The sequence below is a fragment of the Silurus aristotelis genome, assembly GCF_946808225.1.
Source record: "Silurus aristotelis genome assembly, chromosome: 8".
Classification (NCBI taxonomy): domain Eukaryota; kingdom Metazoa; phylum Chordata; class Actinopteri; order Siluriformes; family Siluridae; genus Silurus; species Silurus aristotelis.
Genome location: NC_139581.1, coordinates 2163282 through 2188155, shown reverse-complemented (window position 1 = coordinate 2188155; position 24874 = coordinate 2163282). Strand labels below are relative to the sequence as shown.

General features: G+C 41.9%; 2 protein-coding genes across 2 annotated transcripts in view; one reads left to right on the top strand and one right to left on the bottom strand.

The window, feature by feature from the left end:
* Window positions 1-10867, top strand: part of pkn2a (protein kinase N2a) — a 41984-nt gene extending 31117 nt beyond the window's left edge. Inside the window, exons 8-22 of the mRNA XM_083547848.1 lie at window positions 506-615; window positions 1017-1160; window positions 1246-1321; window positions 2969-3128; window positions 3514-3634; window positions 3819-3961; window positions 4105-4195; window positions 5453-5544; window positions 5626-5802; window positions 7630-7692; window positions 7782-7858; window positions 7950-8092; window positions 8256-8363; window positions 8446-8526; window positions 9248-10867. Of these exons, the coding sequence (XP_083403974.1) occupies window positions 506-615; window positions 1017-1160; window positions 1246-1321; window positions 2969-3128; window positions 3514-3634; window positions 3819-3961; window positions 4105-4195; window positions 5453-5544; window positions 5626-5802; window positions 7630-7692; window positions 7782-7858; window positions 7950-8092; window positions 8256-8363; window positions 8446-8526; window positions 9248-9451 (1790 nt within the window). The 3' untranslated portion in view covers window positions 9452-10867. The remainder of the gene's footprint in view (window positions 1-505; window positions 616-1016; window positions 1161-1245; window positions 1322-2968; window positions 3129-3513; window positions 3635-3818; window positions 3962-4104; window positions 4196-5452; window positions 5545-5625; window positions 5803-7629; window positions 7693-7781; window positions 7859-7949; window positions 8093-8255; window positions 8364-8445; window positions 8527-9247) is intronic.
* Window positions 10868-11271: 404 nt separating this feature from the next.
* On the bottom strand, window positions 11272-19970 carry gtf2b (general transcription factor IIB). Its single transcript, XM_083548116.1, has 7 exons — window positions 19876-19970; window positions 18144-18250; window positions 17832-17965; window positions 14459-14605; window positions 14159-14288; window positions 12259-12540; window positions 11272-11652 (listed from the first exon to the last, which is right to left on the bottom strand). The coding sequence occupies exons 1-7, from the start codon at window positions 19890-19892 to the stop codon at window positions 11519-11521; spliced, it is 951 nt and encodes a 316-aa protein (XP_083404242.1). The 5' UTR covers window positions 19893-19970; the 3' UTR covers window positions 11272-11518.
* Window positions 19971-24874: the final 4904 nt, after the last annotated feature.

Below are 24874 nucleotides of genomic sequence, written 5' to 3'. Positions count from 1 at the left end.
ATGACAGTGCCCCTGTGCTCCATGAAGATCTGCATTCCATGTAGAAGATAGGAGTAGAAGATCTCATGTTATAGATCTCCATCCCTGTTGAACACGATGGGTGAACAAAGCTAACTGCACCCCAGGCCTCTTTACCTTTTCACCTACGTCACTAACACCCTTGTGGCTGAGCAATTCTCACAGAAATCTCTAAAAAAAAATCCACTAGAACATCTTATCAGAAGAGTTGAGCTTATTGTAACAGCAAACGAGGACTCAATGTGGAACGAAATGTTCAAAAAGCACAATCTTGGAGTCCGGTGTCCACCAACTTTTGCCCATTCAGTATATCAGTTTAGCAGTCTAGAAAAACCACACAGGAACCTTCGAGGTTATCTAACGCACTGTAACTGTAGCGGATGGATTCTACTACGGTTGTTGATTCTGATTGGTCAAAAGCTCAGATTAGTAGTGTGTGTGTGTGTGTGTGTGTGTGTGTGTGTGTGTGTGTGTGTGTGTTGAGCAGATGAGATCAGCGCTGTGTTGAAGCTCGATAACACCGTAGTTGGACAGACGAGCTGGAAACCCATCAGTAATCAGTCATGGGATCAGAAGTTTACGCTCGAACTCGATCGGGTAAATAACCAACAACTTTATTTCCTTTATTATTGTTATTATATGAAAGTGTGGAAACTCAATGTTTTATGGTTTATCTTCTCTCCTCTTCTCCATCTTACACACGTTCTTCTAGAGACAAAAATGTCCCATTTGGACTCCACGGAACTTTTTTTCTACTCATTCACTGTTTAATTGTGTGTTTTTGTTGCATAGAAGCAACAGGAACATGCACGTGTCTGAAAAACTATGAAACCCTGCACACTTTTCACAGCCAATGTTTATTATTATTTTTACGCATCAGCAACAAATAAGGAAATCAAATTAGTATATTCAAATTACTTCTATCTCCCCGCCTACAAATGACAGGCCACGCCCCCTTTCTTCCCTGATTTACTCTTGTTTTCATTTGTTCTTCTCAGTCCCGCGAGCTGGAGATCTCCGTGTATTGGCGTGACTGGCGTTTTCTCTGCGCCGTGAAGTTCCTCCGCCTCGAAGACTTCCTGGATAACCAGCGTCACGGCATGTGTCTGTACCTGGAGCCCCAGGGGACGCTGTTCGCCGAGGTGCTGTCCGATCAGAACCCAGGAATTTACGTAGCGATGAGTTTGTGGAATGCATGCGTTTTCTGAACACGCTTTGTTTTTACAGGTGACCTTTTTTAACCCCGTGATCGAAAGGAGAACCAAACTGCGGAGACAGAAGAAGATTTTCTCCAAGCAGCAAGGTACAGGTTCCCTGTAACCCTCCCTACAGTGTGTTCTCAAACTTTTCTCCTCACCATGAAGGTAGCAGTGTTGGGTCGTGTATATCAGCATCAAGAAAAAACCCTAACGATCTACCTCTTATTAGATTAGATTAGATCAGATTCAACTATATCGTCATTGTGCAAGGTAGATGTACAGAGCCAATGAAATGCAGTTTGCATCTAACCAGCAGTGCATAAGTGGCCTATTTACAATAAATAGCACCTTCTGAAGGGCTTTACGGTCTGAAGCAGTGCAGCTGCTTTACCACACTGGGATGCAGTTAGTGAAGATGCTCTCAATGATACAGTCGTAAAAGTTCTCCAGTATCCTGTAGCACAGACAGGAATTTTTTAAGTCTCCTTAGGAAATACAGGTGCTGTTGTACTTTTCTGATTAGGATAGAAGAGTCCAGAGACCAAGTGAGATCCTCAAAGATGTGGAGTCCAAGGAGCTGGGTACACGCAGCTTCGTTGATGTGAATGGGAGCGTGAGTGTAATTGCTGACTCGTCTAAAATCCACAATGACCCCCTTGGTCTTGTAGGTGTTGAGGTCCAGGTTATTGTCCTCACACCATGTTACTAGGTGCTGGATCTCCTCCCTGTAAGCCGTCTCATCGTTACCTCTGATCAGGCTGTTTAAAGCATAGGCAGGTATGCAGTCATGGGTAAAAAGGTAGTATAGAAAAGGAGATAATACATATCCCTGAGGGACCCCGGTGCTGAGGGTGAGACTGGAGGAAGTGACTGAGTTCAGACGGACAGACTGTGGTCTGTTTGTAAAGAGGTCCAAGGTCCAGTTATAGAGATGCCATGCTGTTTTTAGCTTTAAGATTGGCTTCACAGGCAAACTGTTTTAGAAAACTTTCCTCAAGATGTCCAGGTTTTCTTGTAAACGTCCTTGTAAGGTTGTCTGCGACCAAATAAATGTTTTCTCGATCAGTCGTTGTGGAATGAAAAAAACAGCCACATGAATATATTTGCGCTTGTGCAGTTTGCTACAGATACGGTTTGTAAGCTCTGACTAGCGCACTCTCTGACCATCCGTAAAGATGCTGATGTTATTGTATGTTTTAGAAGGCCTCTGTGTCGCCAACTAGAGGTTTGATTGGTTAAAGCAGCAACTTGAAGCAACATGAAATTCAGTCTACAGGTGCCCACACTGCAGATTCTGAAGGCTCAAGGCAGATTCCTGGGGCCCTCGTAATACTTGATGTGACGACTGAATAGAATTAAATAGAAACTTAAATATACATAACAGGAATCGGTGCAACTGAGAGAAACGCTATGAAATAAAGAGAAAAGACTATTAGGAATATGCATATTCATGGAAAAATATAAAAAAAAATGTAAGTGAGTGATTTTGATGATTCTGCTGGCTCTGATGTTGACTTTGCCCTGCTTTCACTCGATTGGTTGTTTGGATAATTGCAGCGAGCAGGTGTACAGGTCCTCATAAAGTGTACTGAGGAGATTCATTCTTTTGCATATAACATGTTTTATATCAGTTACATATCTTGACTTATGGTGTATTAGTTGTAAATTATGCCGTGTGTGTGTGTGTGTGTGTGTGTGTGTGTGTGTGTGTGTGTGTGTGTGTGTGTGTGTGTGTGTGTGTGTGTGTGTAGGGAAGACGTTCGTCAGGGCTCCACAGATGAACATGAACATGGCGACGTGGGGGCGACTGCGCAGAGCGATTCCCTCCATCAGCAACTCGTTCAGTCCACAGAGTCCAACAGAGCAGGGAACAGAGCCGGGGCGCAGGGTTCATCCTCACACACACACCAGGTATATACACACACTCACACACTCCTTACCAATATGTATACAAACACACTGGGTACAGACATCAGGTACACACACACACACACACACACACACACACACACACACACACACACATAAACACACACACCACACACTTTCTAACTGGTATACTAACACGAACCAACTTACACACACATACAAACTATATGTTCCTACCAGGTACATATATGCACACACACACACACACACACACACACACCTGATGTCTATATTTGGTGTGTGTTTTGTATACCATTTAGCAAGGAGAGTGTGTGTGTGTGTGTGTGTGTGTGTGTGTGTGTGTGTGTGTGTTGTATCACGTTATCACAGAGCCCTAAACGATTATGATTAATTGAAATCTCTGCAGTGACTCGCCGGTGTCTAAGCTGGACTTCGACAAAGACACAACGTCCAGCTCCAAGCGGAACTCACTGGGCCGAACCCGAGAAGCTCTTCAGGACGAGAAGCTCCACAAAGAACAAGTGCAGGTACGGTTAGATTTCCAACATCAGGAGCACCTCGGGGTTACTTTACCTCAACCGGGCGATAAAACGGGCCGAGCTGTTGCTATAGAAACTATCAAAACGAGCGTGTTTCTATAATTCACATGAATCAAAACTTTCGGACCAATCAGAATCAGACTATTAAGCCCCGCCACCGGTCTCTCCTCAGGATGTGCTGAGATCATTTGACTTCCTAAACAACAGGAACAGTGTAGTGGGAGCCTCAGAGCTGAAGAACACGGCAGAGGAGGATCTCCGGATGGAAACCCCACGGCTGGAGATGATCGCTGGACGGAAGCGCCGGGAGATCAGGTGATAAGAACCTCACTGTCCATCCATCCATCCATCTCTCTCTCTCGCTCTCTTTCTCTCTCTCTCTCTCTCTTTCTCTCTTTCTCTCTCTCTCTTTTTCTTTCTGTTTATTTATTAAATGATTTTCATGTCTTGTTGTTTAGAGATGATGAGGAAGAGGAGGAGGAGCAGTTCCATTTCAGTCTCAGAAACTTTAAATGCATCGCAGTGTTGGGACGCGGACATTTTGGGAAGGTGTGTCTTCAAATTACTCAGATATTTATGTGCATGTAAAGAACCCAAGTGTGTTCTCCTGCACCTGATGCTCTCCCTTTCAAGATTATTTTCCTCAATCTTCTCCTTAGTGTTCTTTTCCCCAAAAGTTTTCCTGCTTAGTGTTCTCTCCCCCAAAAGTTCTCCCGCTTAGTCTTTTCCCCTTCAAAGGTTCTCCTGCTTAGTGTTCTCTCCCCCAAAAGTTCTACTGCTTAGTGTTCTCTCCCCCAAAAGTTCTACTGCTTAGTGTTCTCTCCCCCAAAAGTTCTCCCGCTTAGTCTTTTCCCCCAAAAGTTCTACTGCTTAGTGTTCTCTCCCCCAAATGTTCTACTGCTTAGTGTTCTCTCCCCGAAATGTTCTACTGCTTAGTGTTCTCTTCTCCACAGGTTCTCCTGCTTAGTGTTCTCTCCCCCAAAAGTTCTCCTGCTTAGTGTTCTCTCCCCCAAAAGTTCTCCTGCTTAGTGTTCTCTCCCCCAAAAGTTCTACTGCTTAGTGTTCTCTCCCCCAAAAGTTCTCCTGCTTATTGTTCTCTCCTCCAAAGGTTCTACTGCTTAGTGTTCTCTTCTCCACAGGTTCTCCTGCTTAGTGTTCTACTGCTTAGTGTTCTCTTCTCCACAGGTTCTCCTGCTTAGTGTTCTCGCCTCCAAAAGTTCTCCTGCTTAGTGTTCTCTCCCACAAAAGTTCTCCTGCTTAGTGTTCTCTCCTCCACAGGTTCTCCTGCTTAGTGTTCTCTCCTCCAAAAGTTCTCCTGCTTATTGTTCTCTACTCCAAAAGTTCTCCTGCTTATTGTTCTCTACTCCAAAAGTTCTCCTGCTTGGTGTTCTCTCCTTCAAAAGTTCTCCTGCTTGGTGTTCTCTCCTTCAAAAGTTCTCCTGCTTAGTGTTCTCTACTCCAAATGTTCTCATGCTTAGTGTTCTCTTCCTCAAGGTTCCCCTGCTCAGTGTTCTCTCTATCAACGTTCTCCCTATTGATGTTATTTTTAATGTTTTTGTCTTAACTGTTCTCCCTTTCAATGTTCTTCCTCTTGATATTCTTCCCTGTCAAGATTCTATTTCTCCTGATGTTTGCTCCTTCTATGCCCTTCACCAAGGTTTTCTCCCAGTCACAAAGTTTTTCCAATCTCTATGCTAAATCCCCCCCCCCCCCCAGTCCTCAGGGTTTCTCACATTATCTCACATCTCCTTCTCTTCTTCTAGTTGATAAAGAAGCCTTCTCTGCTCTCTGTGCCTCGTTCAACAGGTTTTATTAGCCGAGTACAGCCTCACAGGAGAGATGTTCGCCATCAAGGCCCTGAAGAAAGCAGACATCGTGGCTCGTGATGAAGTCGACAGGTGTGAGATAATAAAAGTGTATAAAAGATCGATCGTGACGTGTTATGGTGCTGAAGGTTCACTCGGTTGTTCTTCACGCAGCCTGATGTGCGAGAAGAGGATCTTCGAGACGGTGAACAGCGTCCGTCACCCGTTCCTTGTCAACCTGTTCGCCTGCTTCCAGACCAAAGAGCACGTATGTTTCGTGATGGAGTACGCGGCAGGAGGAGACCTCATGATGCACATCCACGCCGACGTCTTCTCAGAACCTCGCGCCATGTGAGTCGGGTCAGAAAGTTGTGGAAAAAGTTCAGTATTCAGAATCGGGTTACGTCCCATTTCTAAAATGTTCACCTTTGAACCTGAACGAGTCGAGACTCAGGAAGATTTTCATCGTATTATTATTCCGTTGGCAAAATATCGCGACATGAACACAATCACCATTGAACAAAATGGCCTCCTCTCTGATTATTATTCAGTGTGAGTGTAGAATAGCACTTGATGCAGCACTTCACGTTACACAGTGGCATTTTGTGCCTGTGGTTACGCTTACAAACACGTGACTTCACGTGAAACTGAATGATATTATTTTTACATTTATGGCATTTAACAGACGCCTTTATCCAAAACCGACTTACTTTCATGTCTCATTCATACACTTGAGCAGCGATGAGGTTGAGGGCCTTGCACAGAGTGGCAGCTTGGCGTGGCCGGGATTTGACCTCACGACCTTCCAATCCGCAGTCCAGAGCCTTAAACGCTAAGGCTACGTCTACGTTAATCCAGATACATTTGAACAGCGATTTGATTAAAAATTTTTTTTAAAGTTTCATGTCCACACTTTGGTTTTCTGTCGTTTCCCAAAAGTTGCTCATCCACACTGAAACGTCTGAAAACTCTCACGTCACTGTACTGCGCAAAAGCAAATGGCGGGGCGATTAAAACTTTACGGCTCTTTGAAATGTCGAAGAGATGGCAAAAATATACGTCAGCGTTTTCGAAAGCCTTCGTTTTGGAGAGCGTTTTCACAAAGCTATGTTTTCGTCGACTGAAAACGCCGTCTCTGTGGACTAGAGGCCAAAAAGGTGATCAAAATATGCGCTTTCCAACGAAAACGTATTGGTGTGGACAATCTCCCAGATCACGGTAGTAAAAATAATTAGGTAGTAAAGTAATTCGATTTATTTATTGTCATTGTGCAGAGTTCAGGACCAATGAAATACAGTTAGTTTCTAACCAGAAGTGCAAATAGCAATATATATATATATTCTGCCAATCGGTGAAAAAATGTAATCACGATTAATCGCATGAGTCATGAGTTATTGCGATTAATTGCAACTTAATCGCACATTTGTATCTGTTCTAAGTGGAGTTTAAATTAATACGTGTCAAGTTTCTAATATTTAAATCAACATGCGCAGGGAAAAATATTGATACTTTATGCAAATGTATGTTAATTATTAGTGAAACCAAATTCAACATAGAGCACAGAGAGAAAATATTCTTGTAAATGTTTTAAAATACTGAAGAACGACGTAAATCATCAGGACACCAAATTGAACTTTTGCTGTGTTTCCACACGGACGGTTTTAATTGGCGCATGTTGCGTCATTGGCGGATTTTGTTGCTCGAATTGAAACTTGGCGCACCAGTAAAACAAATGTTCTAATTAAAAATGATTTTATGGTGGAGTTGAATGATTTTTTGTTTTTTTGAGTAGAGAAAGGACGCTTTTAATTTCCCCACTTTTATATTTATTTATATTTTTAATGAAAATGGAAAATATTAATGTTTTTTTTTAGCATGTTAATAAAATTAATGCCGTTAATAGAAATAAAAAAAAAAAATAGATACACCATATCATCACTCAGTTGCTTGATTTTTAGGGTTCTTTCCCTACAGGTTCTCTTCCTCAAGGATTTCTCCTTCAAAGTTCTCCTACTTAGTGCTCGCTTTTTTCAAGTTCATCTGCTCAGTGTTCTCTCCCTCAAGGTTCTGCTGTTTAGTGTATCCTCTCCCTCAAGGTTCTGTTGTTTACAGTTCTCCTGCTTAGTGTGTTCTCTCTCTCAAGGTTCCCTCATTTGCTTGATGTTTTTGGTCCTCTAGGTTTTACGCGGCCTGCGTGGTCTTGGGGTTGCAGTTTTTACACGAGCGCAGGATCGTGTACAGGTAAAATCACATTCTCTACGTTTGACAATTATTTCCTGTGGAAAACGTGGGTGTGGAAATGATGAGTGTGATTGATCTGTAACCTGCAGAGATCTGAAGCTGGATAATTTACTGCTGGACATTGAAGGCTACGTGAAAATCGCAGACTTTGGTCTTTGTAAAGAAGGTGAGAGATCAGGTCCTGATTCAGGCCACACGGATCTCAGCTAGTCACCAGGAATGATGGGTGTGTGTGTGTGTGTTTGTTTGTGTGTCAGGAATGGGCTTTCAGGACCGGACGAGTACCTTTTGTGGTACGCCGGAGTTTCTGGCCCCTGAGGTGCTCACGGAGACGTCGTATACCCGCGCTGTGGACTGGTGGGGGCTCGGAGTGCTCATCTTCGAGATGCTGGTCGGCGAGGTCAGGCTTCTCAACATACACACACACTCACACTCACACACTATCACACACACACACACACACACACACAGACCTACACACACTCATACACACACTCATACACAAACTCACACACTGATTGGTCATTCGGTTGCAACTGACACGGCATGTGGTTCCCCCTCAGTCTCCGTTTCCCGGTGATGATGAAGAGGAAGTGTTCGACAGCATCGTGAACGACGAGGTGCGTTACCCGAGGTTCCTTTCCACCGAAGCCATCTCCATCATGAGGAGGGTGAGTGACGTTACGACGAGAAGCTGCAACGTTCAAAACTTCACGTATCAGCAATTTCAGTAACGTTATTGTTCTCCTGCAGCTGCTGAGGAGGAATCCAGAGCGACGTCTGGGAGGAGGAGCGTGTGATGCAGAGGAGGTCAAGAAACATCTGTTCTTCCGCGTGAGTGAACATCGTTTAACTTGTGTTCAACAACTTATGTTGAATTTGCGAGATCTGTTCATGACTTGTTCAGAAATACAGTGTGGGATTGATAGGAAAAGAAAGTAAAAGAAAAAAGAGAGGAGAGGAAGGAAAAGAACAGAAGTGGATAAAATGGGAAAGTAAAAATAAATAAATATATATGTACATTAATACAGAGGAAATGGGAAAGGACAAACATGAGGAAAAGAAAGGACAAGAAAAAAGGAGAAGAGAATAACAGAGGTGAGGACAGAAAAGAGAAGAAGAGTGAAAGGAAGGAAGGAGAGGGAAAAGTAAATAGGAGGATAGACAATAAAAAGGAGGGAGTAAAAAAAAAGGGTAAATTCGGAAGGAGGAAGAGAAATTACAGGAATGGATGGGAAACAAAGGAAGGAAGAAAAAGAATGGAGGGGGACAAAATAAAATAAAAAAGAAAGATGAGAGAATGAAAAGAGGGGGACAAGAGAAAAGCAAGAACAAGATGAAAGAAGGAAAAATAAAAGGAAGGAGCAACAGAAAGGGAATGAAAGAAAAGGAAAGACAGAAGAAGGGAAATTGTCCTCGCTTGTACACGAGTATGAAGTAGAAGTGTGAAGGAGGTTCTTCCTGGTTTTTAGAGGAACTTTCTGAAGAACCCGAAATGAGAAATGTCTTTACGGTTTACCACTGAGGTTCATTACTCCACCCTTCTCCTCTCCAGAACATGGACTGGAACGGACTCCTGGCCAAGAAGGTGAAACCTCCGTTCATGCCGACGATCCACGGCGCGAGCGACGTCAGCAACTTCGACGACGAGTTCACGTCAGAGGCGCCGGTGCTCACGCCTCCCCGAGAGCCACGCCCACTGAACCGGGACGAGCAGGAGATGTTCACCGACTTCGACTACATCGCCGACTGGTGTTAGCTACCACATGCGTGCACGCTCGCTAGCTAGCTCACCCGGACCTCGATAACCACTGTGAACTCGGCTCTGCTTCCACTTCCTGTTCCACCCAGGACGCTTTCAGAACTTCTACAAAAATAAAACCCTCTCTCTTTACGAACAAGGACAAGTGCCACACCTCCAGCACACAAGTCCCGCCTACTCGCGAGAAAACGCACTTAAGTTTGAATGTTTTCATGGAAACGATTTTTGAATGTCGCGATTCCACGTGCCACTGTTTTACAGGAGTGTATTTACCACTACAGGCTCCGCCTCTTTCAACGTGACCGCTCGTTACTAATGCTACTCGTGTCCCGATTTTGCTAAAAAGTCCACACGTGTTAAATTTCGCACCAAACACAATAGTCATTGTTAGCGTTGCACGATAAAAATTCTAAGCTAACGTTACCTAGTTACGTTTTACCGATTAGCAGATGAAGTTTTTTCGCTTGTGCGAAACTAAAATAATTTACCACTAAATTTGTTGAAGGTCACCACGGTAGCTAGCTAACACGATGCTAGTAGGTTTGCCTGTTTTTATAACTTAATGCTAATCAGATATATCTGGATATCCCACAATGCACTGCGGCAGTTAAACAATTCTAACCAGTCACATTCCCTGGTAGAGCAGTATGGTATGGATCAAAAGTTTGTGGACACCTGAATACGAGATTTTGTGCTTTTTGGACATCTCTTTCCACATTGTAGTGTTTAGTCCCTGTTATAATTAACCTCCACTCTTCTGGGAAGCTGGTCCACTAGATTTTTTGTTGAGACTCCTTCAACCACAAGGGTGCTAGTAACATCAGGTACTGATGTAGATGAGGAGGCCTACATAAAAAATTCATCCCAAATTGTTCAATAGGGTTGGAGCTCTTCCAGATCTTCATGGAGCTGCGATTTGAGCACAGGAGCATCATCAGGCTGGAACAGGTCTGGGTCTCCTAGTTCAAGTGAAAGGAAAATCCTTGTGTGCCTTCAACTTTGTGGGAACTGTCTGTTGAAGAACCATGTGTGGTTGGAGAAGTTAGGTGTCCAAATACTTGTGACAATACCGTGTGCTGCTGCTTACATTTTGGAGTTTTTTCTTTGCCCACAAAACCTTTAGCAAAATCAGGACGTAGAAAACATACCGTCGCGAACCCACTGCTGTGGGTTTGTTCGATTCCCGAGGATGGGCGGAGAAGATCCTGCTTAGGTTTGAGCAGCAAATACACAAAGCTTTAACGTTTCTTCCATGATTATACTGTGAATGTACACCAAGTCATCAAAAACAGATCATGTGGGATGAAGGGAGGGGAAGGGTTCGATCAAAGAACCATTGAACAGAGCAACAGATTGTGATTAAATGTAGCTCCGAGGTGAGAAAACTTATTAAACTTGTTCTTCCATGAGGTTGAGAGTTAAAGTCCATCCCACCTGATTTCTTTATGTTTTTGTACAATATCACCCCCTACAGGCCAAGCAGCATTTCAGATCCTTTTGAACCCCTGGTGTAGACAGAAATGTTTCTGTTGCATGACATGTTTGAAAACGTCCTTCAAAAGGACTGATGTGTTTCTCAAAAACCAGCTAGGAAAACCACCACCAGAAGATCGGGAAAGAAATGGGAAGACAAAAAAGTGAGGAATGAGGAAAAAGAAAAAGAAAATACATTTGAGTAAGAAAGGAGGAAGGGCGAGAGTGGGGGAGGAAAAAGAAAAAGGAAATTGGAGGTAAGGAATAAAAGAATGAAGAATACAGATCAGAGACGGAGGTATAAACCACACACTCATGAATGAGCAGCAGACGGAGTGTGTGTGTGTGTGCGTGTGTGCTTTCTGAAAAGCGTTTATTGTGGGATTCTTTGGGGGTTTAAATTACTAAATACAGTGCAAACACACTAAACAAAATAACCGGTTCGATTTCCTACAAAAGAAAAAAGTTTACAGTATGGAATCGACCGAGTTCCTGTACAGTCATATTTATATACACATGAATGTGACAAGGGTCATCCGGGGGCTCTGTTCGGTGGAATGCGTCTCCTCGGGGCCACCGCGTGGACGAGTTTCACAGCTGAGGCAGTTTATCCACCGGCGTATCGAATTTGAAGTCTGAAGGAAACAGATCGGCGGCTCGAGGGTAGATGAGACGGTACGACTGGCGGATGGTGACGTCTGCTACACCAGCGATATCTCCGATTTCTGTAAAAAAAAAAAAAAGAAATGTTATAAATCAAAGTTCTTCAAGCAGCGACTTTCTTCAACACCTATAACATAAATACCATTATTATAGTAGCTACAAATGATAAACCAGTACTTTACACACCACAATGCTTTTGAACAATTTTCCACATTCATTCCCCTTATAATAACTTCCCTTTACTGGAGCTTTGTGCACAGGGGCACTGTCATGCTACAACAGGATTCAGGGTCTCGTAGTTCAAATAAAGGGCAAATTTTATGCCCACAAATTCAGAGGTCTGATACAATTGTTTTTCCAAGTTTGTGGCAACATTTTGTAGAAGAACCAAATACACCAGGTGTCCAAATACTTATGGCCATATTGTTGGAAAACTGTACACTCCTTACATAAACCTAATGAGCTGTTGCTATAGCAACATTACAAACAAGGGGTGTTAATATAAACCTGCGCTACTGTCAGAATAGACACCTTCTGACCAATCCGAATCCAGAAAGATCTAATCATCTCTGTGATTCCTTCTAAAACCATTTTTGGTTCATAGATCAGAGCACACTGGCCCAGGAAAGCCTGCGTGCTGGAAATGTCATTTGAAGAAGGTTTCTCACCTTTCTGTGTCTTTTTCTCGGCTGAGGCCTGGGAGGCCATGTAGATGGCGGCGGCAGCCACACTGATCGGGCTGCGCCCTGGGACCAAGTCAAGCTCCACGGCCTTCCTGGCGATGAAGGTGGCCGCCATCTGCACATGCTTCGGCAGACCCAGGTTGGAGCAGAAACGGGACATGAAGTCTCCGGTGGTGATGAGGTCAACGCTGGTCTCAAGGGCCTTCAGGATGAGTTTAAAGCAGCGGCCGATCTCTTTTTTGGAAATCCGGGACACGGCGCAGATCTCTGGATAAGCAGGAAGGATATACAATATACATCATATACAGACACCACTGACGGCCCTCATAATAACGATACATCCCACACACCGCTGACGGTCCTCATAATAACGATACATCACACACACCGCTGACGGTCCTCATAATAACGATACATCACACACACACACCGCTGACTGTCCTCATAATAACGATACATCACACACACACCGCTGACTGTCCTCATAATAACGATACATCACACACACACACCGCTGACTGTCCTCATAATAACGATACATCACACACACACACACCGCTGACTGTCCTCATAATAACGATACATCACACACACACCGCTGACTGTCCTCATAATAACGATACATCACACACACACCGCTGACTGTCCTCATAATAACGATACATCACACACACACCGCTGACTGTCCTCATAATAACGATACATCACACACACCCCGCTGACTGTCCTCATAATAACGATACATCACACACACCCCGCTGACGGTCTTCATAACAACGATACATCACACACACCCCGCTGACTGTCCTCATAACAACGATACATCACACACACCCCGCTGACGGTCCTCATAACAACGATACATCACACACACACACCGCTGGCGGTCCTCATAACAACGATACATCACACACACACCGCTGACGGTCCTCATAATAACGATACATCACACACACCCCGCTGACGGTCCTCATAACAACGATACATCACACACCCCGCTGACGGTCCTCATAACAACGATACATCACATACACCCCGCTGACGGTCCTCATAACAACGATACATCACACACCCCGCTGACGGTCCTCATAACAACGATACATCACACACACACACCCCGCTGACGGTCCTCATAACAACGATACATCACACACACACACACACCGCTGGCGGTCCTCATAACAACGATACATCACACACACACCGCTGGCGGTCCTCATAACAACGATACATCACACACACACCGCTGACGGTCCTCATAACAACGATACATCACACACACACCGCTGACGGTCCTCATAACAACGATACATCACACACACACCGCTGACGGTCCTCATAACAACGATACATCACACACACACCGCTGACGGTCCTCATAATAACGATACATCACACACACACACCGCTGACGGTCCTCATAATAACGATACATCACACACACACACACCGCTGACGGTCCTCATAATAACGATACATCACACACACACACCGCTGACGGTCCTCATAATAACGATACATCACACACACACACCGCTGACGGTCCTCATAATAACGATACATCACACACACACACCGCTGACGGTCCTCATAATAACGATACATCACACACACACACACCGCTGACGGTCCTCATAATAACGATACATCACACACACACACCGCTGACGGTCCTCATAATAACGATACATCACACACACACCGCTGACGGTCCTCATAATAACGATACATCACACACACACCGCTGACTGTCCTCATAATAACGATACATCACACACACACACCGCTGACTGTCCTCATAATAACGATATATCACACACACACCGCTGACTGTCCTCATAATAACGATGGTCTGGTCTGGCTTCTGATTGGATAGTATTGTTACCTTTGAAGGTTCGGGGAACTCCCTCCTGTCTGCAGGCGATGTAAAGGCAGGCTGATGCGATGGCGTCGTTACTCCTCCCCTTCAGACATTTTTGTTCATAAACCTGTTTGAACAGGTTGTTTGTACGATCCTGTTTGGGGGAGGGACAAGGACACAAATATGGCGTATAAAAACGGCTCTGCCAAGCAATTAAACTATTATGTTTCTATGGCAACAGTTTCCGGTTTATAAAGGTCAGTGTTACACAAATACTCCTAAATGGTGTAGTGGGGTAATTAAAAGTCTGTGGGCGGGGCTTACAACAATGTTCCGGGGCAGGTTTATCCTGTCTGCCATGGTGGTGATCTCTTTAAAGGCGTTGAGCATGGCCCGGTCCGAGCTGCTCATCGTTCTCCGGTTCTGGTACTTTGAGTTACCGAATTCATCAAAACTGGCGGCTCCTGTACCCTAGAGACACAAACACATACCAACTTTCTTATTCTGACAGAAGGAAAGAGGGAAAGAAGGAAAGACATATATATATATCTTCTTCTTCTTCTTCTTCTTTCGGCTGCTCCCATTAGGGGTCGCCACAGCGGAGAATCCGTCTCCATACCACCCTGTCCTCTATATCTGCCTCTTTTACACCAACTACCTGCATGTCTTCCCTCACCACATCCATGAACCTCCTCCTTGGCCTTCCTGTTTTCCTCCTACCTGGTGGCTCCATCTTCAGCATTTTTCTACCAATATAATTCATGTCCCTTCTCTGCACATGTCCAAACCATCTCAATCTCGCCTCCCTCACCTTGTCACAAAAACATCCTACATGTGCTGTCCCTCTAATAAACTCATTTCTTGTAATGAATCTTGTCCATCCTCGTCACTCCCAACGAAAACCTCAACATCTTCAGCTCTGCTACCTCCAGCTCCACCTCCTGTCTTTTACTCAATGCCACTGTCTCTAATCCATACAACATCGCAGGTCTCACCACAGTCCTATAAACTTTCCCTTTCATTCTTGCAGATACTCTTCTATCACAAATCACTCCTGTCACTCTTCTCCACCCACTCCACCCTGCCTGCACTCTTTTCTTTACTTCCCTAACACACTCTCCATTACTTTGCACTGTTGACCCCAGGTACCTGAACTCCTCCACCTTCTCCACCTCTTCTCCCTGCAACCGCATCACTCCACTGCCCTCCCTCTCATTCACACACATGTACTCTGTCTTACTCCTACTGACTTTCATTCCCCTTCTCTCCAGCGCATATCTCCACCTCTCCAGGCTCTTCTCAACCTGCTCTCTACTCTCACCACAAATCACAATATCATCTGCAAACATCATAGTCCAGGGAGACTCCTGTCTGACCTCGTCCGTCAACCTGTCCATCACCACTGCAAACAGGAAAGGGCTCAGGGCCGATCCTTGATGCAGTCCAACCTTCACCCTGAACCAGTCTGTCGTACCTACTGCACACTTTACTGCCGTCACACTGTCCTCATACATGTCCTGCACTACCCTCACATACTTCTCTGACACACCTGACTTCCTCATACAATACCACAACTCCTCTCTCGGCACTCTGTCGTACGCTTTCTCTAAATCCACAAATACACAATGCAGCTCCTTCTCTATACTTCTCCATCAACATCCTCAAAGCAAATAAGGCATCTGTGGTGCTCTTCCTTGGCATGAAACCATACTGTTGCTCACAGATGGTCACCTCTTCTCTCAGCCTGGCTTCCACTACTCTTTCCCATAACTTCATGGTGTGACTGACCAACTTAATTCCCCTGTAGTTACTGCAGGTCTGCACATCTCCCTTATGCTTAAAGATCGGTACCAGCACACTCCTTCTCCATTCCTCAGGCATCCTCTCCCCTTCCAGAATCCTGTTAAACAATCTGGTTAAAAACTCCACTGCCATCTCTCCTAAACATCTCCACGCTTCTACCGGTATGTCATCTGGTCCAACCGACTTTCTATTCTTCATCCTCTTAATCGCTGCTCACTTCCTCCTTACTAATCCTATCTACATCCTGCTTCACCAACTCCACATCCTCCAACCTTCTCTCTCTCTGATTTTCCTTATTCATCAGCTGCTCAAAATACTCCCTCCATCTTCTCAACACACTCTCCTCACTAGTCAACACATTTCCCTCTCCATCCTTTATTGCTCTAACTTGCAGTACATCCTTCCCAGCTCGGTCCCTCTGCCTGGCCAATCGGTACAAAACCTTTTCTCCTTCCTTAGTGTCCAACTTCTCATACAGCTCCTCATATGCCTTTTCCTTGGCTTTCGCCACATCCCTTTTAACCTGCTGCCGCATCTCCTTGTACTCCTGCCTACTTTTCTCATCACTCTGTCGATCCCACTTCTGTTTTGCCAACCTCTTTCCCCTAATGCTCTCCTGCACTTCCTCATTCCACCACCACGTCTCCTTGTCTTGCTTTCTATTTCCAGATGTCACACCAAGTACTTTTCTAGCTGCCTCCCTCATCACTTCTGCAGTAGTTGCCCAATCATCCGGCACCTCTTCACCACCACCAAGCCCCTGTCTGACCTCTTCCCTGAACCTCACACTACACTCTTCCTCTTTCAGTTTCCACCATCTTATTCTTCTTTCAAACCTTACTTTCCTCTTCTTCTTCGCCTCCAAAACCATCCTACAGACCACCATCCGATGCTGTCTAGCTACACTGTCCCCCGCCAACACCTTACAGTCTCCAATCTCCTTCAGGTTGCATCTCCTACACAGAAGATAATCCACCTGTGTGCACCTTCCTCCACTCTTATACGTCACCCTATGATCCTCCTTCTTCTTAAAATAAGTGTTCACCACTGCCATTTCCATCCTTTTAGCAAAATCTACCACCATCTGCCCTTCCACATTCCTCTCCTTAAAACCATACCTACCCATCACCTCCTCATCACCTCTGTTCCCTTCACCTACATGCCCATTAAAGTCTGCCCCAATCACCAATCGTTCTTTCCTAGGTACATATATATATATATATATAAAGAAAAAAAAATAATGGAGGGGAGGGAGGACAGGACAGGTCAGGACAGGTGGAATGAAAGAGAGGAAGCATACATTGATAACAGAAAAAAGACAGATAAGGAAACGAAAAAAAAGAAAAGGGAAGAAAGGGAGGGACGGAGAGAGAAACACGTAAGAAGAGGGGAGGAGATTGAGGATGCAAATAAACTGATCAAAGAAACGAAATGAAAGAAAAGCAGAGTAATACAGGAAGAGCAAGAAAGAAAAAAAACAAGCATGAAGAATGTGAGGGGAAAAAGAAGAAGAGGAAAGAGAAAGATTGAAGAAAGGGAGGAAAAGCAGAAAGAAAGAAAGAAAAAAAAAAAAAAAAGAAAGCAAAGGCTGGGAGAAAAAGCAGGATGAGAAATGGGAAAAAGAAAAGAAAAAGAAACTGAAGCATGAGAAACAAGAGGAGCAGGAAAGAGTTTAAAGAATGGAAAGGGAAAAAAAGATAAAAATGAGAAAGAAACTGATGAATAGGTGAAAAAGGGGAGGGGGGAGAGAGCGAGAGAGATGGAGAGAGAGAGATAAGGAACTGAAAGGAGGAACGAGAGTGAAAGAGCGTTAAGAAACTGATAAAAGAAACAAATGTGCGCCGCTGCAGTGTTCGACTGTGGGAGTGATAGACAGATGGAGTTTTCACCACACCTTTCCGATCATGGTCGTGAGGTCTCCTCCGTTGAGGAGTGGGTTCTGCGCGTCACCAACACGTGATGGGTCTTTGGTAGCTTTCTCGTTAGTGAACGTCCTCCATTCGGAGCCGACGTCGATCACGCGGTCACCTGGTGGAGCGCGAGAAAATGTTCTAACTTTAGCTGCATCGGGTACATAGGAGACGCCACACGTAGCAAACGACTGCATGACACGTGGATAAAATATCCAAATACTCTGGTAGTGTTCCATACAGGGTGGGAGCAGAATACCAGGAACCACTAACGGTGAGGTTCTACATATACGTACCGACGACGAGGCCACACTCGGGGCAGATCATGTCGCCGGCTCTGTAGTCCTCCACCAGGAGGGCATCAGGGTGATTCGGGCACTGCAACTTAGGTAAGGCATCTCCACTGTGTTTAGGAGAAAACACAAACCGGGATATTCAGCAGCATCCACTTCGGTCAGTCGAGGTCACGTGTATAATTGTACAATTGTTTTTCGGAATACAATTTTTACAAATAAAAAGTCCACGTGATTTTACTGAATGACTCTCCGGCGCAAAAACGACTTTTTTACATTTTGTAGAATTTTTTTAATTTTTTTTTTTTAAAGCTACGTTTTATTTTGTCCCAAAATGGAGAGAAAGATCGCCGTTTGGAGAACTTCGCCACCGTGGAATCCAGACTGTACGCTTGTGGAAAAACGTTGGGATGCGATGGAGAAGATTTTCAGAAAATAAATGCGTCCAGAAAAGAAACTTGCGTAAAGCCACAGCATGATCAGAGCATGCTGCAGAGAATACGTGCTGCAATCAAATCGAACAACCGCACAAGTGTGTGTAAAAATATTTATTTTCTCCAGACATTTATTATATTTATGGAATATATACAACTATTTATATGTAATACTTAAAATAATTTAAATACTTATGTTATGTTTATTTATTATATTATTTACAAAGTTTTTTGTTGTAAAGCAGGCCCATTTGTTTATTATTATTTACTTATTAATTTACATTTACAAGGTTCATTTCCAACTACAAGGACTAAAAAACTAAAACCTCGATAATAAAGAAAATATAATATAATATAAGTCTAAACAGGTCTACTGTAGTTATACTGTGACGTCACAGAAAGCCGGCTGTGTTCCAAAAACGCCTGTTCTCGAATCCCGTGGTGACTCGATTACATTAACGCTGTTACAGCTACGAAGGACACAACCGCACATATTGGGACAGAGCCCCGGGAGCTGCGCACCAAGGAGCGAAATCGTTTAAAACACACAAACATCTCAAATCTACAAGAATTAATCCAATATATTTCGTCTATTTCACCAGATTTACATCCTGAAATATTTAAAATGCAAGTAAACATTATTATAAAGATAAAGTTCGGGTTCGTGGAATAGCCGGTTTAGCCATTTCCTATTAGCAAGCTAGCAAAAAAAACAAAAACAAACATAAAACGATCCCTTTAAACGATACTGAATAAAATAATAACCGCGTATAAATAAGATATACTGTTTATAGTTTAACGTGCACGTGCACATTTGTTTAGCTAGGCGCTTAGCTTTTGGAAAAAATAATAAACAAATCTTTCTGGTGTAATGCGGAAGTTGTTCGTTATTTGCATATTTCTTTTGACATTTGATTTAAGTTTGCTACTGTCGCTAAAAAGGTTTATACGATCCATTTTCTTTATTTAAAAAACAAACCCCATTAGAATAGTAACAACCAAACGCCTCCGCTTTTATCTCCATGTGCACTAGTTAGGCTGCATTCGCCATTACGACGCGCCCTAGGTAGTGCACGAGCGCAGCGTCAGCCCTAGTGGATTGGGACACTGCGCCGAAGCTGTTGTTCGCCACGACAACCGACAGACAGCCGCTATTTCCAGCCGAAGCCAAAAGGGGATTCAAATAAACACCACCGAGGAATTTTCCTAATAACAATAGTAGTAATAATAATACCGGCGCTACTGTAAAAATCCGAGTTCTTAAAGTAAGAAACCGGACACAGCCGCTTGACGACACTCACCGGCTTGTTGACGCCATACCTTCACTCTCATCTGCGCCCCGCTCGCGCTGCACCGCTATTTATAAGTTTTTTTGATCACGTGACACGCTCCGGCAAGCCAGAAGGACCAAAAAGCTCCGTGTGTTTCTTTTTCGAAATGGTTCGGGTTTTTCGGGGTTTGTTTGTTTGTTTATCAAACTGCTATGTGGGTTTTGGAGCAAAAAAATCGAAAGGTTCAACGATAAAGACATCTATCTATCTATCTATCTATCTATCTATCTATCTATCTATCTATCTATCTATCTATCTATATGTCTGTCTGCATATCTATCTATCTATCTATCTATCTATCTATCTATCTATCTATCTATCTATCTATCTATCTATCTATCTATCTATCTATATGTCTGTCTGCATATCTATCTATCTATCTATCTATCTATCTATCTATCTATCTATCTATCTATCTATCTATCTATCTATCTATCTATATGTCTGTCTGCATATCTATCTATCTATCTATCTATCTATCTATCTATCTATCTATCTATCTATCTATCTATCTATCTATCTATCTATCTATCTATCTGTCTGTCTGTCTGTCTGCATATCTATTTTCTAAAAAAAAAAAAAGAATCTTGTCACATACACATTTATACAGTTTACATGTAGTAAAATTCTTTTTACGACTTTCCAACAAGTAAAAAAATATATATATAAAAACTAAATTAAAAAAAATAAATAAATATACTATAAATATATATCAGTCAAACTGCACACTGGATTAAATGTGTTTTATTGTCCTTAATATTTATTTATTCACTGTTTTGTGTTTTTATTTTGGAGCAAAAGATCAACAGGTTCAACAATAAAGACTTTTTTCCCCCAAAGCCGCCACACGTTTCTTAGGGGTGCCAATACTTTCCCGCATAAAGGAGGTCGCTGCTATCTAATGAACATCTACAAGGGTTTATAAAAACTAGCATCTGTAACACCTACTTTTATTCATGAACTATTTTTATTAGTGTTATTATTGAGTGTATTGTAGTAATAAACCCGATATGAAATACACGCTTTAAACTGGTATTTCCGGTGGGATAAATGGAGGTGAACACGTGCAGTGGTGTGAGTGATGAGATGAGATGTAAAGAAACGTGTTAAAAAAGGGGTCACACTTCCGCCCGAACAGGGACTTGAACCCTGGACCCTCAGATTAAAAGTCTGATGCTCTACCGACTGAGCTATCCGGGCTCGTGCACGAGCACCCGCGCGCTCACGATACATCGTTACATGCTTATAAAAAAACAATGATTAGTTAGTTAGATTAGATAGATAGATAGATAGATAGATAGATAGATAGATAGATAGATAGATAGATAGATAGATAGATAGATAGATAGATAGATAGATAGATAGATAGATAGATAGATAGATAGATAGATAGATAGATAGATAGATAGATAGATAGATAAGAATTATATTATGGAATTTGTTGTTTATTTTAATTCAATAATTAAAATAAAAGACATTTTAGACATAATTAGTTTGTAACTTGTTGCACAATTGTTTGTTTGTTTGTTTGTTTGTTTGTTTGTTTGTTTAGAACCCTTCAAGGTTTCATCAACAATTCTTTCCGACTTATAATTAATGATTTTAAAGGAGTGAAATATTTGACGTGTTTTATGATATTATTGTATGATGATATATATATATAACTGTAATGTACACAGTGGAGGTCAGGGTCAGTAAATCCTTCTCTTCTCTGCTGGTATAAACACTATCAGAAGCACTGACCTACATTTACAAGCTAAATTCAGATTTTTGTTCCAGAACAGTTTATTCTCTTCATTTGATAGAGTTTTCTCTCGGCTGCACTTCTTCCAGTACGTGTACAAATAAATTAATTTGTGCTGCTGGAATTGATAAATGCCAAACAGAAGAAATTCAGCCTCATGATTATCGATCATTGTAACCCAAACTGTAGTTCATATAAAAAAAATCCTGAAACTGTGCAGCTTCACACTGAGAACACGACTAAACATTATAATGATCGTGTTTGTGAACAATGACAAAAGGACTTAAGGGCACAAATAATTACGTTTAAGGGATTAACTGAAGATTTTGGGAAAAGTTCAGGCTTTTGCAAGAAATCCAATGTTTAGTGCTGTTTTGCACATTGTTTCAAAAAATGCACTGATTTACAAATATTAAGAATGATTTGAGAAACACTCCATAGCAGCTGAAAAAAACTGTACAAGACAGACAGATAGACGAACAGGCGACAGACAGACAGACAGACAGACAGACGGACAGACGGACGGACGGACGGACGGACAGGCGGACAGACAGACAGACAGACAGACAGACAGACAGACAGACAGACAGACAGACAGACAGACAGACAGATAGACAGATAGATAGATAGATAGATAGATAGATAGATAGATAGATAGATAGATAGATAGATAGATAGATAGATAGATAGATAGATAGATAGATAGATTGATTGATTCTACCAGAAGTGCAAACAGCTGCAATGTGCAAATAAACAAAATGCAGTTAAAATGAAAATGAAAATGAATGAATGAATGAATGAGCAGTAATTAATGCACAAATCTTTATATAAAGATAAAAACAATATGTGCAGGATGTGTGTAAAAGCACATTAAAATGAGAAACTCCATCGCCCGAACAGGGACTTGAACCCTGGACCCTCAGATTAAAAGTCTGATGCTCTACCGACTGAGCTATCCGGGCTCGTGCACGAGCACCCGCGTGCTCACGATACATGGTCACGTGATCGTGTCTTACCTGCCCATTTTGTTGTGCGTTTTTTTTTCGCATCCAAAATCTACAAGATTTTCTTCCTTCTTACACTTTTTCTCAGTCGCTTTGGAGCGTTTCTCAGATCAGAACTAAAATTCTCAAAACTACTCGTTCAACATCCACATCATTTAGTCATTTGTGTATATTTGTGTATTTGTGTAAATGTTATATAAGAACATTTCTTTTGTACATCATTTAATGGATTGTGTACAAGTGTCTGCTTTTTCCTACAGTATCAGTTGTTAATGTTCATGTTGATCAAAATATATTATACTGGTTTCACCTGAATGGTTTTACAGTTTTTCTCAGTCGCTTTGGAGCATTTCTAGAATCATCTTTAAGATTTGCAAATCAGTAATTTCATTCTCAAAACAATGTGTACAAACAGCACAATACACTGGATTTCTTGCAAAAGTCTGTTTTCTGCTCAAAATCCATAGTTCTTCTCCCAACAGTAAGTATTTGTGTTAATGAACATCTCATTACCATCAAAATAATAAGTCCTTTTATCATTGTCTACGAACAAGATGTCAAACTGTTTAGTCATTTTTTCACTATGACACTGCTTTATTTTAGTATTTCTCGATGTAAACTACGTTTTGCATTACAAGTATTAAAATGCACGAGGCTGAAGTGGCAACTATGAATTTTAACAGCACAAATGTACACATTACTGTATGTGGGATATTGATTGTAAGAGACTGGACAGAATTCACACTTTTTTTTTTATTGTTCTTTACTAGTGGACTGACTAAAAATTACAATATAATGTCATTGTGATAGAAAATAAAAAAGACACAAATTAAAATTCAAAAAGGTAAACATAGGAAACACTTCTTAGGCAGAACTGCACATGCCGCACTATACAGTGTAATCAGTCTCTACCCCCTGACGTCCCAGTCTGTCAGGCCTCAGATTTTCATCCACATCACAACAGATATCCTCCCTTTCAATACCATTGTGAGGCCATGATTGACAACATTTTGTCTCCTGACCCTTCCAGCATGCATCCTTATTCCTGACTCTCGACCGTGTTCATTTCCTAGTTGTTTATCCGTTTTCAACAATTGTAAATCTGTGTTTTTCTCTTTTTATATTCACTCGTCAATTACAGTAAACGTTCAGCCTTGAACTATTTCAGGGAACTAGTTGATTATTGGTTGATCTGAAAGTAAACACGCCCCTTCATTAGTGACATTCAAGGTTCATCTGCACAATTCATCAGGACACTTTTACCAAAAAAGTTTAATTGAACTGTGAAGAAGAAGAGCTCGAGAAATTTTTACAACTGGTTTAACCATTCTGCATTTAATGACTTATACAATGAACTGATGCCTAAATATTTTGGGGGTTAAAACCATTCAGGTGAAATGAGTATAATACATTATGATCAACATGAACATAAACAACTGATACTGTAGGAAAAAGCAGACACTTGTACACAATCTAAATGATGTACAAAAGCGTTCGCAATTTGATCAAAGCAACAAAAAATGTTCTTATGATAAACACAAATGACTAAATGATGTGGAGTTTGAATAAGTAGTTCTGAGAATTTCATTTCTGATTTGAGAAACGCTACAAAGTAACTGAGAAAAACTGTTATACTTGTAATCCAAAACATAATTTACATCAAGAAATACTAAAATAAAGCAGTGCCATAGTGAAAAAATGACTAAACAGTTTGACATCTTGTTCGTAGACAATGATAAAAGGACTTATTATTTTGATGGTAATGAGATGTTCATTAACACAAATACTTACTTTTAAGAAAAGTTCTGAGGATTTTGAGAAAAAACAGACTTTTGCAAGAAATCCAGTGTATTGTGCTGTTTGTACACATTGTTTTGAGAATGAAATTACTGATTTGCAAATCTTAAGGATGATTCGAGAAATGCTCCAAAGCGACTGAGAAAAACTGTAAATACATTACAGTTATATAAATTATCATACAATAGTTTTTGTTTCACTTATTTTTATACTTTTTATACTTTATGGTTTATTATAGTTTATACCTTAAAACTTTATTTTTTATTGTATTTTTATAATTTTCTATTTTTATTTTGATTTATTTAGTATCGTACAGTCGTAACAACACATTTCACTACATGTCGAAGTCTGTATGATGAAGCGTCCTGAGATTTCTGTCCAGAAGGAAATCTGCCTGAATATAATTTTACACGTATCAGACAGA